The sequence below is a fragment of the Dreissena polymorpha genome, chromosome 1, assembly GCF_020536995.1.
Source record: "Dreissena polymorpha isolate Duluth1 chromosome 1, UMN_Dpol_1.0, whole genome shotgun sequence".
NCBI classification, from domain to species: Eukaryota; Metazoa; Mollusca; class Bivalvia; order Myida; family Dreissenidae; genus Dreissena; species Dreissena polymorpha.
Window position 1 is genome coordinate 11,528,665 of NC_068355.1, and position 19,229 is coordinate 11,547,893.

Here is a 19,229-nt window from a genome sequence, read left to right on the forward strand (position 1 = left end):
AAATGATGTTCATTGAGCAGAGTCAGAGAACGACTGCTGACAACTTTGTGGCTATGGACAGACAGACAGAAAGACAGATGGCTATGGACAGATAGACACAAAAACAGTTGAGCAACAGACAGGCAGACATCCAGAGAGATGTCATGGTGATTCAGTATACTCCCCTTTTTGTAACTAGTGTATTAAGGTACTGAATGTTTTACAAATTGTGTAAATCCTGTGTTTACTTTCATATTGTTTGCACACAAGTATTACATTATCTAGTATATTGAAATTTTTCCACATACAAAATGCTTAATATAATCTGAATTCAACTGAGTCTGGATGATAAAAAAATGGTTTTCAAACAATTATTTGTCTAATATATTGTTTTGTTTATAAGATTACACTGTGTAATCAAAGTACATGTAGCAAAGTCAGAACAAAGTTCCCTACCCACACTTCCTGAATATTTCAATAACGTGTGCAGTCAAATCTTTTCCAGAAATAGTCTTTGTGACTTTTCCCAATAGATCTTCATTTCTCCATATAACTTTGTTGCCCATAGGGCTGGATATGAAACAAAAAGTGACACATAACAGATAACAAACAGAACACAGTCAGTTATGTGAGATATATGTGTACAGTTTAACACTTTCCCACTTAGAAGCAGAGTAAAAATTGCTTTTGCAAACAGCATAAAACCAGAACAGCCTGCGAGTAACTCGCAGCCTGTTCAGGTTTTACGCTGTCTGCTGCTCATCAGTATCTATGGATTGGCAATCAAGCCTTTTAAACATAAATCTAGTATGAAAGGTCTTAAATTAAACATAAATTTCTAAGGAACTTCAAATGAGTGAAAATACGTATCTTAGTGGTAAAGGGTCAATGGATGTGTTGCCTGCCTACACTCTCGATGATCATTAATTCATTCCCAACTCTGGGAACCATTTTAGTAAGGGAGGCGGAAAACTACAACGGGCGAGGCATGGTATGGTATTGCGCAAGGGGGGGTTAGAGGGTTAGGGTTTGGGTTAGTGTTAGGGGTCGGGTTAGGGTTAGCCTAAACCCAACCCTAACCCTAACCCGACCCCTAATCCTAACCCTTACCCTAACCCTTTTTTGGGGTTATCACCCCTGACCATGCCTCGCCCGTTGTAGTTTTCCGCCTCCCTTTTAGTAATCTCTCTCAGTTAAATCATTTATTGTCAAAAAGAATCCGCAGTTCTTAAACACAATTGCAAAATAAACAGAGTTACAGTAGATGTTATTGTTTTAATTCAGCATCTCGTGAACTAGTATTTCTGGGACACAGTGAAACGCGATACAATTTATCAAGTCTTTAACTTAAGTGCACAGACAAAAAGCATTGCATTACATGTTATATAAAGAAACATTTACAAAACAGCCAAAGTCAGCATGGGTAGCCCAATTGAAATATAACAGGAATGTCGATCCAGGGATCAAAAGTTTGAATACAAAACTGGCTTTTCTACACCCACTTCTAATTTAAGTAGGGCAGTTGTCAGTTACTGCCATACATATGCAGCATTTGTACAGGTCAAGTGCTTAGATCTGCTTGAATCTGCTAAGCTAGCTGCATATGTTACAGTCAGTTAATGAGTATTGTGATGGAAAATCACCTCACTGTGGAATATGTTACAGAAAAGCAGGCTCCTTAACCCTTTGCATGCTGGGAAATTTGTCGTCTGCTAAAAGGTCATCTGCTGAATTTCTAAAATTAGCATTTTCTTTGATTTTTTTTCAAAGAATACTATCAACAAAGCAAACAGTTTGGATCCTGGTGAGACGCCACGTTCTGTGGCGTCTCATCTGGATCCAAACTGTTTGCAAAGGCCTTCAAAATTCGGTTCCAGCACTGAAAGAGTTAACTTATTTTCATACTTACACAGGCTTACCGTCGCTGTCTCTGGTCCCTTGCACGCTGTCTGCTAGCAAGATTTCCAGCCATGCAATCAGCACCTGTGGATGCCTTCCTAATCCAGCCAGCACCAGGCTTCTGTACAGGAATGATAAGGTATACATAGGGACATTTTATTAGCACTTACATATCAGTATGCTGTATAACATTGTGATGGTGTTCTTTGCATGTTCAACAACTGAAGGCAACTATTCATAAAAACTAAACATTCACATAGTCTACAGCATGTTTCATATTTTATTAAAATAAAGTACAAGTACCAACAGAGAAATATACCAGTATATAATGCTTTACCATAATTTTTCAAACAACTTTCAGCCTTTAAAAAAAAAAAATTCACTCATTGAAACATAGCAATTGAAGGGCAAATAATTGTCGTCTTGATATCTACACTTCATACAGGCGACATACTTTGAGTTTCAATTCAAATGCTTGCAAAATGTGGAAGAAGTTCATTCCACATACTTTTGTCATTCAATGCGGACAGACCAACAAATCAATCCAATAACACAGTAACTCCAATTAAACCACCTCTCAACCCTTTACCACTTAAATACCTATTTTGACACATTTGTAGTCCCTTAAAAAGTTAAATTTGATTAAAGACCTTTCTTACTTTATTCAAGTTTTAAAGGCTTCATTTCCAACTCTTGGTTACTGATGAGCAACAAACAGCATAAAACCTGAACAGACTGCGAGTAACTCATAGGCTGTTCTGCTTTTATACTGTTTGCATTTACCCATTTTGGCTTTGTTCCTAGTGGGAAAGTGTTAAACTTCTTTTGGTGGGAATAAAGTAAAATTCATTTAGTTTTAAACATGTATACACTCATTATTACTTGATGCTGGAGGTAGCTTCCTGGCACATCCAATTCATGTACTGTTTGAAGATGGTTTCCATGGCAACATCATACTTCCTGCACATGTACAGGACGTCCAGTGGTAGCACGTGAGGGTGACATCTCACACACAGATCAACAGCAGATGTGCTTTGCTTCTGGAACAGCCTACATAGAAAATATCCAGATAGAGTAAATACAGGTTTATTTTCGCAGGGTTTTGATTTGAAAACAAAACACATAAGAAATGTTCTGTCTTTTGTTTTGAAACTAAATTAATACAGAAACACTGTATAATAAACAAATCCAGTCTTTATTTTATGCAGATTTCCTGAGTAACGCCCTACAAAGTGCTGTTTTGTAGGTTTAACTCTCAAAATGTGATGATGATTATGAGTTATTATCTTACAGCATACATTTTCACATATGACTATGAATATAAGTTCAGTGTGGTAAAATAAGTTCAAACAAGTATTCTGTTAGATGTTATACCTTGGCATATGTAATTTTCTATAGTGACTATGCAATGAGACTTTGCTAAGGTCAAACAGCTGGACATCTGCTCCAGTATTCACCAATCTATTCTTAGATGATAGACAAACAATTGTATACTTTTGAAAATGTTATATTTTAACAGCCCTGTGGTCAGAACTTTTCTTCATAATCATCCTCTCATATCAAAACATTTTAATTTTTACTCTTTCAGTGCTGGAACCTAATTTTTAAGGCCTTTGCAAACAGTTTCGATCCAGATGAGACACCACAGAATGTGGCGTCTCATCAGGATCCAAACTGTTTGCTATTCTGATAGTGGTCTTTGAAAAAAAATGAAAACAAGAGCACCGCATAACGGGTGCCACGCTTGGCTGCGAAAGCTTGTCAGATTTTTTTATTTTTTTTTAATGACCTTGACCTTTGACCTAGTGACCCAAAAATGGGAGTGGCGTGTAGAAGTCATCAAGGTGCATGTACATATGAAGTTTCAAAGTTGTAGGTGGAGGCACTATGATGTTAGAGGCAAAGTTGAAGTTTTATATTAGAGGTCACCGTGACCTTGACCTTTGACCTAGTGACCCAAAAATGGGTGTGGCATGTAGAACTCATCAAGGTGCATGTACATATGAAGTTTCAAAGTTGTAGGTGGAAGCACTGTGATGTTAGGGGCAAAGTTAAAGTTTTATATACAAGGTCACAGTGACCTTGACCTTTGACCTAGTGACCCAAAAATGGGTGTGGCGTGTAGAAGTCATCAAGGTGCATGTACATATGAAGTTTCGAAGTTGTAGGTGGAAGCACTATAATGTTAGAAGCAAAGTTAAAGTTTTATATTAGAGGTCACAGCGACCTTGACCTTTGATCCAAAAATGGGTGTGGCGTGTACAACTCAACAAGGTGCATGTACATATGAAGTTTCAAAGTTGTCGATGGAAGCACTTTAATTTTAGAGCCAATGTAAAGGTTTTAGCACGACCCCCGGACGGCAGACGAGGAGGCTATGACATACCTTGGGTTTTCTCCGAAAACAGCCCAGCTAAAAATTATGATTTAAGAAATTCAGCAGACAACATTTAAGCACAAAACAAATTTCCCAGCATGCAAAGGGTTAAATTATTTGCTGATGATATGATAAGCTGTTTTATGGCCGACTTTTACCTTGGACATCTAAGTTTGACCTTGGAAATACAAAGAAGGGTACTGCAAGTGACGGGTTGTCTTATAGTAGTTTACATTTGTAACAAATTATTTCACAATCCATCTACCAATTATTTCACAATCCATCAATAAATATTTCACAATCAATCAATATATGGAATAGTTATTGATAAGATGGCAAACATCCATGTATGTGGCCAGTTATTTTATAATACATCAATAAATTACAAAGTTATGGCTCAGACAGAAAACTTTGCACAAAATTTTAGACATACAGACAGAGAGACAATGCAACTGCTATATGCCAACTTCTTCAAATGGGGGCATACAAAATGAAACTCTTAAGACATTATCAGGGCAGAAATTATGATTAACCTCAAATAGTCTTTTAGAAAGCCATTGATCAAGTCATGTCTCCCGCTAATGATAGTTGCCACATGGCAGATACATTATGTATTATTATGTCACTTTGCCTACAGAGTTCACTGGGGAAAAACATGGTAACTATGCTCTTAAAAGTGTGTGCAATAGAACAATCATCTTGATTGTCAGCATATTCTTCATGTGACTAGTAGATACAATATCCAAATAACATAAGCATTTGAGTGGTATAGTAAATATTGCACCCCAAAGAGAAAAGTGTTAACTGAGGAAAACAGCAGAAGGATAGAAACTAATCCTTTAGAAGGGAAATATTAAGTATAAATGTAAACACCAACATGCCTCTGATAAACATTATAGGTAAAATAACATGCTAGTCGTAAATACTGATTTTGATTGGAAACTCAAGCCATTAAATAATATTTTATTTTCAAAACTAATTTTTTTAAGTGTCTACTGATAATTGACTTTCATGGAAGATCTCGTCTGCAGCTTGACCCACAGCCTTCAATGTGTTTATTTTTAAGAGACACACTATAACTGAAGTTGTGATGAGCTTATTTGTTAAGAGAAACAAGATAAATTAGTTCATAATTAATTATTTTATTATGTAACTGTTAACTGCAAAACAAACAAGCAAATTCATTGAATTGATATCCCTCGCCAATATGCTTCTGGACAAAAAAGTGTTATATTTGACACTCAAAAAAGCATTTTTTCAAGATACAAAGGGCCATAACTCCGTTATTAACAGATGGTTTACAATGCCATTTGGCCTGCATCATCCTCTTATCCATATATACACTCATACCAAGTTTCAATGAAATCCACCAAAGCACATCCAAGATATGGCTCCGGACACAAAAGTGTCGGACGGACAGACGGATTGACGGACGGACAACGCCAAAACAATATCCCTCCGCCTCTGGCGGGGGATAATAATCCACTATGAAATTGTAATTTCATTTTCATTATTTTACCTACCAAAGAGACCTACATTTACAGGTAAGCTAGCAAAATAGACATTCCTGAACTGATGACTTAAAAAAAGTGACAAACCTGAACAGATGAACCGGCAAAAGGGGCCTACCTTGACAAGGGACAACAGAGACAGGTGAAGTGGCAACAGGAACCGCCTTGAAAGGTGACCAAACAACAGTTACTACCAAGACAGGTGACATAGCAACTGACACCTACCTAGACAAGTAACCTAGCAACCAGGACATCCCTTGCAACTGAAACATTTCTTTCAGGTGAACTTGCAAACAGATATCTACCTTGAAAGGTGTCCAAGCAACAGAGCACCGCCATCTTTGTGTGCCTGTGTCTCCAGTAGATGGCCAATGATAGAACGTTGCTCAATCCCATACTTCTCACTGTCGTACTGGGAGAGCACTGCAACATGGCATTCTTAACCCTTTATCACTTGAATATACGTATTTTCACGCATTTTTGGTCCCTTAGAAAGTTAAATTTAAATAAGACCTTTCTTACTAGATTCATGTTTTAAGGGTTTATGTCCAACCCTTAGATTCTACTGAGCAGCAAACAGCAAAAACCCTTAACAGACTGCGAGTAAAACACAAACAAAACAGGTGTAACAATAACAATTTGTATTATAAGCAATTACCGTCTGAAATCATAACGACAAAGCGTGACAAAGTAAATTGGTCTTTATCCCTGATAAGGTGTAAAAATCACACTAAGCTGGTGAGAGTTGTTATAAGGAGCCGATAAAAGGATTAGTCTACATAAAAGAAAATGCTGTAACCTCTCGTACAGACTGAAGTGTGACAGACATAACAGTATCGTAAAAGCTACCAGTGAGCACTATGTGCTCAGGTGAGCAAAAAAAAAAATCAAAAAGGCTGTAGTTATACACACCTTCCATGCATGTGACCAGAGCAGACCAGGTGTGAAAGGCAACATTGCCACTTAGAACCTCCGATCTCACTCTATGGCAACTGAGGTACGGAAAGTAACATCGCACAAAGAAGGCTGATGCTAAATCAGCTTTGTTCTCTGATTCCCTATCCACCACAATGAAGGCCTTTTCCTCATCTTTGGTTTTCTTCTTTTCTAAAGCATTGCCCATGGATTGCATATTATTACCCAAGAGTGTTACGTTTTCAATCCCATTTAATTTCTTACTTGTTTCTTCAACAGAATTATCCGATTCTTTAGCTAATGCAGTATAAGATTCCATCACATCTGATTTTTCATTAAACTGAAGATGTTCAGATGTAAGACAGCTACTTTGTAAGTCACATATTTCATCAACAAATTTGATTTGAACTTCGGAAACTGTGTTTTCTTTCACACATGTTTCTACACTCTGTTGTTCCATACTCTCTGATTTTACAAGAAAACATACACTTTCATTCACAGAAGTTTGTTTATTGTTATCTACCAAATGACTTCTAGTAGATTCTGCCAAATCAACACTATCATGAGACTTGTTTATATGTCTCTCACTCATACTGGAATCACAGTTGCTATTACATTCTTCACAACTGTACTGTAACAATGCTTCTTCATACTTTTCAATATTCTGATACTCCAAAATATCTCCATGGCAACCTAGATCAAAACAAGCCTGAGCAAGTTCACTAACCTCTTTGAGTAAAACGTGTGGGAGAGTTAGAGGATCTTTCACATAAGCAAATTCCTCGTTTTTTATTATTTTAAGAATATTTGAACTAGTTTCTCTTGAAACAATATGATTTGTTTCATAAATTTTTTGGTTTTGTTCAACAGATGCCACTTTTTCGTCCTTTTTCAAATCATTAACTGAATTATCACAATTACTTTCAATAGCATCAACATCTTTTTTATATTCACTTTGAGAGATGTTTGAACCCCCCAATTTTTCTATTGACACTTCATTTCTGAATCCTTTTGAATAATTTAAACTACCATATTTCTTCAAATGCATTTCACAAAATGTTGCATTTAAAACATTAACCCAAGACAGCAGTTCTTTCTTCATTAATTCAGGGTTTGTTAATGTTTCAATATCTTCTAATGTTCTGTTTACTTGAGCAGTTTTGGATTTTAGTAGGCTAATATCAACTATATGTTTAAGAATAGTCAAACGTCCTCCTTTTGAATTGTCCTCCCCTGTCTTCAAACTGCTTTCAGAATTACTGTCTCTAGTTCCATTGCCGCTAGGTTCAACTGGTACTTGAACTGGACTCACACGAGGAAAATCCATGAAAACTCCATCAACTGATGCACGGAAGTTCTCTGATCCCTTAATATTAAAAACAATTTAAGACTTGAATGTTATAATAAGTAAGTATAATACTGGACAGATTTTTTTTCAATAATTACAGTATATACACCCCTGTACTTTGTTACTAAGGATATAACAAGAGCACTGCATAACGGGTGCCACACTCAAATGCAGTTGCATTTTTTAATACATGAAAGCTTGTCAGATTTTTTAATTTTTTTTTAGAGGTCACAGTGACCTTGACCTTTGACCTAGTGACCCAAAAATGGGTGTGGCATGTAGAACTAATCAAGGTGCAGCTACATACCAAGTTTCAAAGATGTAGGTTGAAGCACTTTCATTTTAGAGCCAATATTCAAAACCTTTAAAAAATGTAAAGGTTTGAGCATAAAGCGGATGACACGACGACGGACACGACAAGCTGGCTATGACAATACCTCGGGTTTTCTCTGAAAACAGCCGAGCTAAAAAGTACAAGAGTTGTAAGATGACAGTCGCTCAACTTTTCCTGTTCTTGTCAGTTTTTAGATTTTATTAAAATCTCAAACTGTTTGTATAGTTTGGAAGTTATTTAATTGATCAAGTAATTAAGTATTTTTATGCCCCCCTTCGAAGAAGAGAGGGTATATTGCTTTGCACATGTTGGTCGGTCTGTCGGTCGGTCAGTCGGTCCACCAGGTGGTTTCCGGATGATAACTCAAGAACGCTTGGGCCTAGGATCATGAAACTTCATAGGTAGATTGATCATGACTCGCAGATGACCCCTATTGATTTTGAGGTTACTTTGTCAAAGGTCAAGGTGACGGTGACCAGGAATAGTAAAATGGTTTCCCGATGATAACTCAAGAACGCATAAGCCTAGGATCATGAAACTTCATAGGTAGATTGATCATGACTTGCAGATGACCCCTATTCATTTTGAGGTCACTAGGTCAAAGGTCAAGGTCACGGTGACCCGAAATAGTAAAATGGTTTCCGGATGATAACTCAAGAACGCATACGCCTAGGATCATAAAACTTCATCATTAGATAGATCATGACTCGCAGATGACCCCTAGTGATTTTTAGGTCACTAGGTCAAGGTCACGGTGACCCGAAATAGTAAAATGGTTTCCGGATGATAACTCAAGAACGTATACGCCTAGGATCATGAAACTTCATAAGTAGATTGATCATGACTCGCAGATGACCCCTATTGATTTTGAGGTCACTAGGTCAAAGGTCACGGTGACCCGAAATAGTAAAATGGTTTCCTTATGATAACTCAAGAACGCATACGCCTAGGATCATGAAACTCCATCGTTAGATAGATCATGACTCGCAGATGACCCCTATTGATTTTGAGGTCACTAGGTCAAAGGTCAAGGTCACAGTGACCCAAAATAGTAAAATGGTTTTTGGATGATAACTCAAGAAGGCATACGCCTAGGATCATGAAACTTCATAGGTAGATTGATCATGACTCGCAGATGACCCCTATAGATTTTGAGGTCACTAGGTCAAAGGTCAGATGACCCTAAATAGTAAAATGATTTTCGTATGATAACTCAAGAATGCATATTCCTAAGATCATGAAACTTCATAGGTAGATTGATCATGACTCGCAGATGACCACTATTGATTTTGAGGTCATTAGGTCAAAGGTCACGGTGAACCGAAATAGTAAAATGGTTTTCGGATGATAACTCAAGAACGCATATGCCTAGGATCATGAAACTTCATGGGTAGATTGATCATGACTCGCAGATGAGCCCTATTGATTTTGAGGTCACTAGGTCAAAAGTCAAGGTCACAGTGACCCGAAATAGTTTAATGGTTTCCGGATGATAACTCAAGAACACTTACGCCTAGGATCCTGAAACTTCATAGGTACATTGATCATGACTCGCAGATGACCCATATTGATTTTCAGGTCACTAGGTCAAAGGTCAAGGTCACGGTGACCCAAAAACAGTAAAATTGTTTCCTGATGATAACTCAAGAACGCTTTTGCCTAGGATCATGACACTTCATAGGTACATTGATCATGACTCGCAGATGACCCCTATTGATTTTCAGGTCACTAGGTCAAAGGTCAAGGTCACAGTGACAAAAAATGTATTCACACAATGGCTGCCACTACAACGGACAGCCCATATGGGGGGGCATGCATGTTTTACAAACAGCCCTTGTTATAATTTGAGCTAGAACTTAGATGCAATCACGGATGCCTCCACATGTATGGACTCACACAAATCCACTATATATTCTACAATTGACATAACAACAAAAAGCCTTAAGTCACCCGAAACAGGTTGAGGTGGTAATTCCTCTCTATAGGCTAGTCAGGGGTGCCATTCAGGTGAAATAAAAGGGAAGTAATCAGGGGTGCCATTCAGGTGAAATAAAAGGGAAGAAAAATTATGTCGACTGATTTTAGACAATCAGCTAGATGCACATAACAGGGTGGCAAACATACTACAACAGCCATTATAATAAAAACTTTTTTGGACTGTACAATAAGATTTAATTGAAAAAAAAGAACAAAAACTAAATTGGTCCTAACATTTGGAATCCTTGTTATTCACATACATGCCATACGTCCCGATCTCGGCGGGACAGTCCCGCTTTTGGGCCCTTTGTCCTGCCGTCCCGACATTCGTAAAAAACGATGTAAGGTCTATAGGTTCCCAATAAAATTCTCTATTCAAGCTCTGTTTCGCTAACACTTACCCCCGCTAATCCCTTTATTACCCCCAATTAACAATCCGATTCTACTTATCGTGTGTACCAGTGTTGTTTATGACACCTTATCAGCGATTTATCGGCTAATTATTGATTTCATCAGGCATTCACACCATGGTGGTCTTCAAGATAGTGGTCGCTTATTGCTATCGATAGTTGTATTATAATGAAATAAATGTTGAAAATGTGTTTATTTTTGTTTTTGTTTGAAACGGTTTACAAAACAATTGTTTTGTAAAATTAACTCTACGTCATTAATGAGTCTTTTACATTCAATGTTTAGTTCATAAATAGCGGGATAATCTGAATGTGCAATATACCAAAATCGCAACAAACAGTCCAATAAGTGATACCCATCCTGTCTAGTATAATTGGGTGTAATTGTAATAAAAACAACTAGGTGCTATGCATGACAGTTTGACCCTACTCCAATTAAGCTAAGAACCACGAGGTGCTATGCATGACAGTTTGACCCTACTCCAATTAAGCAGCGACAATTGACAAGTAACAAACTGTGCATGGATACATGCTGAAAAAACATCGCAACAAACAGTAAAAGTGGTACCCATCTTGTCTTGTGTTATTGTAATAAAAACAACGTGTTGTTATTCATGACAGTTTGACACTACCCCAGTACAGCGCCTGACAATTCACAATTCAGTTAAATCTGTGTATATAAGAAGAAAACAAAATATAATTATTAACATTAGAGAAAAATAATTCGAGTAAAGCATCCATAGACTTCTTTTGTCCTTTTGTTTTTGTTGGTGTAAAAACGGTTGAGGCGTTGTTGAGAGTTAAAATGAACACAAAGACGGTTTGCTTCCACCAAAAACCTACCTCGGAAATGTGTACGGCCGCGCATTCCGTGTGTAACTGATGTAACTGTTCGGTAGGTAGTTTACTGTAACCCGTACTTTCAGTGTACTGGATAGCCACCCCTGCGTTAATGTTTGCCATTGAAAGTAATATAATGAGTATTGTTGTCGTAATGTTCTAGATTTTGTACTCTAAAAAGATGAATATTATCCTCGTTGTTTGCTATTGTATTATTTTATAAAACTGTTATTGTTATGTTTTAGATTCCATGCTTCATATCAGATGTTTTATGTCTTGAATAAAAGTATCAAGAGTATTTGTTAGTACTATACTGACTACAGTAAAGATGGAATGATTTTAGGTGTCCCGCTTTTTGGTCAAATGTCCCGACAATTTTTTATGGAATGTCCCGCTTTGGACCTAAAAAATTATGGCATGTATGGTTATTCATTGCAGTTTGAATTGTGCAGCATGCAGGATTTTATTGTTTATTTGATCATTAATCTGTTACTAACATATGCAACAAAAATGGATTTTAATAACAATATTTGAAAAATGCAGCCAACATTTACAGGCCCTGTTTAACCACTAGGCGAACTAGGTGGCTGCCTGAGGCAGCAAATTTATAGTGCGACACTATGAGCTACATACAATTTGTTATATATTAATAAATTGCCATCGTTGAGTTATAAATGAATTGACTTATTTATGGTGGCATTGGGCTGTTTTCACAATAGGTTATATTATACTAAATCATTTTGTATCCCTTCAGATCCTTTGTGGTTACATTAAGTATAATGTAAAAAAAAAACAAGATGGGAAAGTCGAATAGATGCTTGTTAACCTCTTTGTTATCAGCTTAGTGATGTCTACAATGCTCTGGATGAGATTGCAGATGACACAAATTTAACAGAAGCATCTGTTTATACATTCCGAACAGATACACTGGGTATTTCAAAAGCCATTTCTAGTTTAACCCATGTATGCCTAGCGTCTAGAAAAAAGGCCTTGGCAAACTGCATGATGCGGCGTCTCATCAGGGTCTGCGCTGTTTGCTTAAAGGAATTTCTGTAAGAAGTATTCTAAATATAGAAATAAATATACTAGACATCCCTTATTTTTGAAATAAATTGATCCAATTTAGCAGGATGGAAGAGTCCACTAGACATAAATGGGTTAAAGTTTGTCGTTTCTCTGCTTTTGTATGACATATTGTTTGAGATCAACAAGACTAGTAAACAACTGCAAGCCACAGAATTAGATATAAATGGCGCCATCAATCATTTAGATGAAACAAAGAAGTTTTTCCTAAACCACAGAAATGAAACAGAGTTTGAGAAAACATTGTAGTTTAGCTGAAATTGGATTAAATTTAGAGATACCAGCACTTTCTGAACCAGAACCAGCCAGTATCATAAGAAAGAAGAACCTTTTTGCATACAAAGCAGATGACAACAAAACTATCCAGGATCAAAAAGACAAATTCAAAGTAACCTTTTACTTTGCTGTTTGTCACAGCAAAACAATTGATTTAAGAAAGATAAACTCTGATGCAAAAAAAGTTGTTTGGTGTTTGGTTTCCTATATTGCGTTTACAGTGTACAGTAAAACTAGCAATTCAGTTATGGAACATTGCTTGAATCTTGAGAAGGTCTGGGTACAATCAATTTACATATTTAATTGTATTGTATTGCTAAAGTTATTATTGACATTATTATGAAGAAAAAAAACATGACATTGACTGCACCCTCAAACCATTCCTGAGAAACTAGCTTAGTGACGAACTTTAAACTGCCTATACATTGCACATGTCCATTTCTAATTGTAAAATGACCCATAATGTAAACATATTTAAAAACTCCAGTAGCCAAACTTGGCCTATGGGGTCCTATTAATATGGGAAATACATGCCTAAAATTGTAATGAAATTCCTCAAACCATTTTTTTAAAACTACCTTGTTAAACAAAATTGAACCTGAATTTATTTTGTTTATGAAAAAGGTTAAAATTGCTCCTTCTGTTAACAAATATCTAACACGTGTTACCAAATGTGGCTTATGGGATTATTTTTTATACACGAAATACATGTTTTGAGTTCTTAGCAATTTTTGAGAGAATTACTTAACACAAACTTAAACCTCAGATGCCAACACTTGGGTGAGCAGAAAAGCAAGCCTTTTCTAGAAAAGTCAAGCCTACAAGGAAAATGTTAAATAAATTGACAGTACAATCCAAATTAAAACAAGACACTTCATACACATATATAACTATTAAGAGAATCCAATATAACTGTATATACTTATGTTTATGAACATTTAATAATTTAATAATTATGCAGGAATTAAATAGTTTGAAAATGGTTATAAACATAATTCTTACCTGGGATAGATTTCCAGCAAAATCTTTGACTTTGGTGAGCAAATTTTTGTCTTTGATGTTTTTGATCAATGTTTTCGTTTTTGTTGTGACTTTGTATTGCACTCTGAAATTAATTGGGTTTGTTTCACTATCAGAACACATGAGGTAACATTTTTTCAGATTCATCTTAAAAAACCTTAGCATAAAACACTATCATCCACAAGATAAGCTGCAAAATATGTGCTGTTTATACAACTCCATTAAATATTGCATGAACTGTGATCTTCACGTTTGATCTCAAAATTCATCGCAGTCTTCCTTCCATCAATACTTAATTACTGACTTATTTTGAAGGTCAAAGCAATTTCTAGATATACTGATGAAACATGAGGGACATACAAGTCTTACAGTATTCATCTCAGTTCAAGATACAACTGCTGAGAAATACTTGACTTGGTCACCTAGTTTTTTACCAAACTTGACCTACATTAAAAATTGATATTGCCAAGATAAGCATTCTAACCATGTTGACTTCAAAACTTGGCAATATATGTTGCTATATGAGTGATCATATGGTTTTAATAAGATATGACCTGAGGACCTAGCTTTTAAATAAACTTAACGCAGATTCAAACTTGGCAGTGATTTTGAAAAGACCAATCAATACAGTATTTACCTTTTGACCTTGGTAATGGAGAAACATTTCCCCTATGCAAAATCAGCCTACATATTGTTCAGATAAAAATTCTGACCAAGTTTTATTAAGATTGCATAAAATCTAAAGTTTAAATGAGGTTTTTAAATGTTTAAACTAGTGACGAAGTTTTATGACACATATGACCCACCTTTGAACTTTGCCTTTTAATTCTGACAAAGATTTACCAAGATTGAATAAACAAAAGGGACCTTAAAGGCCCAAAGTTGCTCACCTGAGATACAAAGGAACTGACCTGTTCAATTCAAACCAAGATATTATAAGAACAAATGTTCTGACCAAGTTTTATGACAAGTGATCTATAAATGTAACTTTTAGAGTGCTAACAAGGTTTTACTATTATAGCCATATAAGGATAACTTCCCCGCCCCCTGGCACCATGTTTTTCAACAGACCAGATCTATTTTCAAACTCATCTAAGATATTCTTAAAACAAATGTTCTGACCAAGTTTCAAAATGATTGAACAAAAAAGTGACTTTTAGAGTGTTAATAGGTTTTACTATAGCCATTCAAGGAAAAATGTCCCGCCATGTTTTTCAACCAACCGGAACCATTTTCGAACTCGTCCAAGATATCCTTGGTACAAATCTTCTGACAAAATTTCATGAAAATCGGACAATAAATGTGGCCTCTAGAGTATTAACAAGGTGTTACTATAGCCATATAAGGAAACAAATGCCCCGCCCCCCCCCCCCCCCCCCCCCCCCCCCCCCTGGCGGACATGTTTTTAAAACCAACCAGAACCAATTTCTAACTTGTTCAAGATTTCATTGGCAAAAATGCTCTGACCAATTTCATGAAGGTCAGGCAATAAATGGGGCCTTTAGAGTGTTAACAAGGCAAATGTTAACGCCCAACAACGCAAGCCGCATGCCGGACAAAAGGTGATCACAATAGCCCATTATGAGCACATTGTGCTGAGGTGAGCTAAAAATGTGGCCTCTGAGTGTGCAAGCAAAGTAAATGAAGAACAACACACGACGCCTGACATAGGCTGACCACTTGAGCAGCATTTTGTGCTCAGGTTAGCTAAAAGGATTATAACTTTAAGAACTAACTTGTCTTTGAACTGTTTTAAAGTGCCTTTTCCCAAGGATGTTGCAGGAGTTGACTCCCTTTCAATACTCTCCCCTAAAGGTGCATCTCCACTCAACTGGAACTCTTCACTTCTACCAAATTCTTCACTTAGCGTAAAATCAGCACTTTGAGTAGAGGGAGAACCACCACTTACACTGTCCACATTCTAAATCATAGACAAAATGAATACAAATGAATCTGATGAAATACTACAAAAATTTACAACACATGATCATAAAGAACAGTCTCAGATTCTCAAAATGCATTTAACATACACCTACTTTCATACACAGTGTTACTGGCAATAGATCAAAATCTTAAATGGGTTGAGGCAAATATATGATACACTTACAAAATCCACACTTAGGTTATCTGGGGTGTCTTTGGCATCTCTAGTATGACCAGGTGACCTCGTGGGGGTATCCATGGAAACAGAGTCATTAGAATACAAGGAAATACTATCCTCCTCCTCCATCACCTCAGCAAACGAGCCACTGGGGGAGATGCTAAACTCTGAAAATTGTAAATTGTCTGAATCCGAGGTAAAAAGTTTAAATAAACAAGAGATGTGTTTGTCAGAAACACAATGCCCCCTACTGCGCCGCTTTGAAATTTACATTTTTTTATTATATCCCCTTAAAAAATATTACTTCCCTTGTGAAAATGATCTTTATCTGCCCAATGATAAATAAAAATTGTCTCCCTTGAAAGCTTGTTTCTTCCTTTGGATTTGTTTTTTTTACCATTGACCTTGACCTTTCAGCACTCACATTGTGCAGCTACATGAGATACACATGCATGCCAAATATGAAGTTGCTATCTTCTTGCAAAAGTTAGGGCCAATGTTAAAGTTTTCGGAAGGACTGACAGACAGACGGACGGAAAGACGAACGGACTGATGGACATTTCAACTGCTATATGCCACAATACCAGGGTATAAAAATCAAAGTCCAGAATTATCTCAATATCAAAATTGCTGTTAAACTGGTTTGAACTCCCATTGCATTGATAATATTAAGGCAGTGACTCACGGCTTAAATCATATTTATGTGTTATGTTGTGTTGTTTGTATTTTTCTGTATCGTATAGCCTATATCGTACGATTCCCTTATTTCGAGAATAGCCTGCTTTTGTTTACATTAAGAACGCAGCTCTCATGATGACATCACACGCATGCGCTGCGAGTATTTTGTTTTACTAACATGACTACGCTTGAAAGTAATTACTAACACGACTAAAATAAGGAAAAACACAGTTTAATTGTATTTCAAAATCTTACTTCAACTGAATTAATCCAAATGTATGCCTATTCCATTCATTTTTTCGATACTCTTCATAAACGTGCACATAAATTGCAGACCAAAGCGCTAGTAAAAACACAACACTTTCATGTTTTTGATTTATTTTAAAGAAAATTCTGGATGTTTTTCATGATTCCCATAATGTTGCATGGAACATTCTGTGTGCGCATATGGCAAAAATATGTGACATGATATACACATGTTCAGTGGGTAAACCCTGTCCCGATTGGATGCTTATTTGATCAAATCTTTTAATAGTAACATAATATGCTGGAATTTTATTTAAACAAATTGTGAACGCTGGTTTTTTTTTCAATTCTTAAGCACTTTTTTGTGTCAACATTGCTCAATAGAAGATCGACCAATCAAACAGAAACTTGTAAAAATGTAAATTGAAGTTATAAAAAAATTGATTTAATCTTTCAGTTTCTATAAATATGTTCAGTGAATCGAATTTTCAAATTTTTGTTGGTCTAATGCCTATTGCAATCGAGTACTCTCGCTATTAGAATGTGACGTCTCAACATCAGGTAAACAAAGCGCGTAGTGGATGGAATTTGGTTAACACGCTGTAAACAAGGGCTGTTTGTAAAACATGCATGCCCTCCATACGGGCTCTCAGTTGTAGTGACAGCCATTTTGTAAATATGTTTTTTGTCACTGTGACCTTGACCTTTGACCTAGTGACCTGAAAATCAATAGGGGTCATCTGCGAGTCATGATCAAGCTACCTATCAAGTTTCATGATCCTAGGCATAAGCATTCTTGAGTTATCATCCGGAAACCATTTTACTATTTCGGGTCACCGTGACCCTGACCTTTGACCTAGTGACCTGAAAATCAATAGGGGTCATCTGCGAGTCATGAACAATCTACCTACAAAGTTTCATGATCCTAGGCATAAGCGTTCTTGAGCTATCATCCGGAAACCATTAAACTATTTCGGGTCACCGTGACCTTGACCTTTGACCTAGTGACCTGAAAATCTATAGGGGTCATCTGCGAGTTATAATCAATCTACCTATCAAGTTTCATGATCCTAGGCATAAGCGTTCTTGAATTATCATCCGGAAACCATTTTACTATTTCGGGTCAGTGACCTTGACCTTTGACCTAGTGACCTCAAAATCAATAGGGGTCATCTGCGAGTCATGATCAATGTACCTATGAAGTTTCATGATCCTAGGCCTAAGCGTTCTTGAGTTATCATCCGGAAACCACCTTGTGGACGGACCGACCGACAGACAGACCGACCGACCGACATGTGCAAAGCAATATACCCCTTCTTCTTCGAAGTGGGGCATAATAAACAATTTTGACTTGGATTTTACAGGAATTAAATAAATCTTGAAAGGTACATCGGTTATTGTGGCATTGTTCGAATTAATTAAGAAATTCTTTAACTTGTTTCCTTAACCTCTCCACTCACAGAAATTGGAGGATATGTCATTTGTTGATATATTGCGCTGCTAATAAAAATAAAATGGCAGCAAACAGACTTACACACATATGTTCATCTTTAAATCTTATAATTCCCATGGCCCATGCAAGAATTCAACATTCATGTTCTCTCACCTTTTTCACTTATCTGGATTTGCCCAAGACTCAGTGACCTTTTTGTCTTTGCCTTTAAATCCCTTGCCATGTTGCCAGATGAAGACCTCTTCTTTTTCTTCTTGATCTTCTTTCTGATCACTGGAATGGCGATTAGCTCTGTCCCTGTGCTATCTTCTGGAAAGACAAAACAGAAAATCAAACTCACGTGCCCTTAACCTCTGACATTTATAAGTTTCGCCTGCTCCTCTTGATTTTCTTCCTGAATAACCAGCATTCTTAATGAGATTTGTGTAGGTCAAAGCATTCCTTGCGCTACATACATCATATTTACATTAAATATTCATAACTTAGAAAAGGTTTTAATCTGTTGTCAAGACAGGGTCATACAATAATCTGTTATAGCAAAGAGGGAATTTAAATGCGAAAACCAGGTGTGATGAATCTGCGTTAAGTTGTTTCCAAAACCAGCAAGCGACGCTGCAGATGTACACGCCTTTCTCAGATAATACTTTTCATCTAAAGTACATTAATGTAAAAACAGATTTTTATTAACACGGAAAATAACATATAAAGAGATTTTGTCATGATAGAATGCACATGCTGATATAGGACGACACATTTTGTCACGTGATGAGTCACGTGGTTTT

The 19,229-nt window shown here is 36.6% G+C and overlaps 1 protein-coding gene and 1 long non-coding RNA gene across 5 annotated transcripts in view; both read right to left on the minus strand.

Annotated features, from left to right (window-relative positions):
* LOC127871108 (uncharacterized) overlaps nt 1-19,229 on the minus strand; it is an 82,389-nt gene that overhangs the window by 13,121 nt on the left and 50,039 nt on the right. The gene's annotated exons all lie outside the window — the stretch shown is intronic.
* LOC127871025 (uncharacterized) overlaps nt 1-19,229 on the minus strand; it is a 70,236-nt gene that overhangs the window by 13,121 nt on the left and 37,886 nt on the right. For 3 of the 4 annotated variants that reach the window (XM_052413656.1, XM_052413639.1, XM_052413648.1), the window contains exons 13-21: nt 18,601-18,756; nt 16,077-16,237; nt 15,706-15,890; nt 13,952-14,054; nt 6,679-8,047; nt 6,072-6,189; nt 2,761-2,928; nt 1,889-1,999; nt 436-549 (exon numbers count right to left, since the gene is read on the minus strand). In XM_052413656.1, the coding sequence (XP_052269616.1) occupies nt 436-549; nt 1,889-1,999; nt 2,761-2,928; nt 6,072-6,189; nt 6,679-8,047; nt 13,952-14,054; nt 15,706-15,890; nt 16,077-16,237; nt 18,601-18,756 (2,485 nt within the window). The remainder of the gene's footprint in view (nt 1-435; nt 550-1,888; nt 2,000-2,760; nt 2,929-6,071; nt 6,190-6,678; nt 8,048-13,951; nt 14,055-15,705; nt 15,891-16,076; nt 16,238-18,600; nt 18,757-19,229) is intronic. The other variant, XM_052413660.1, reaches the window with a different exon arrangement.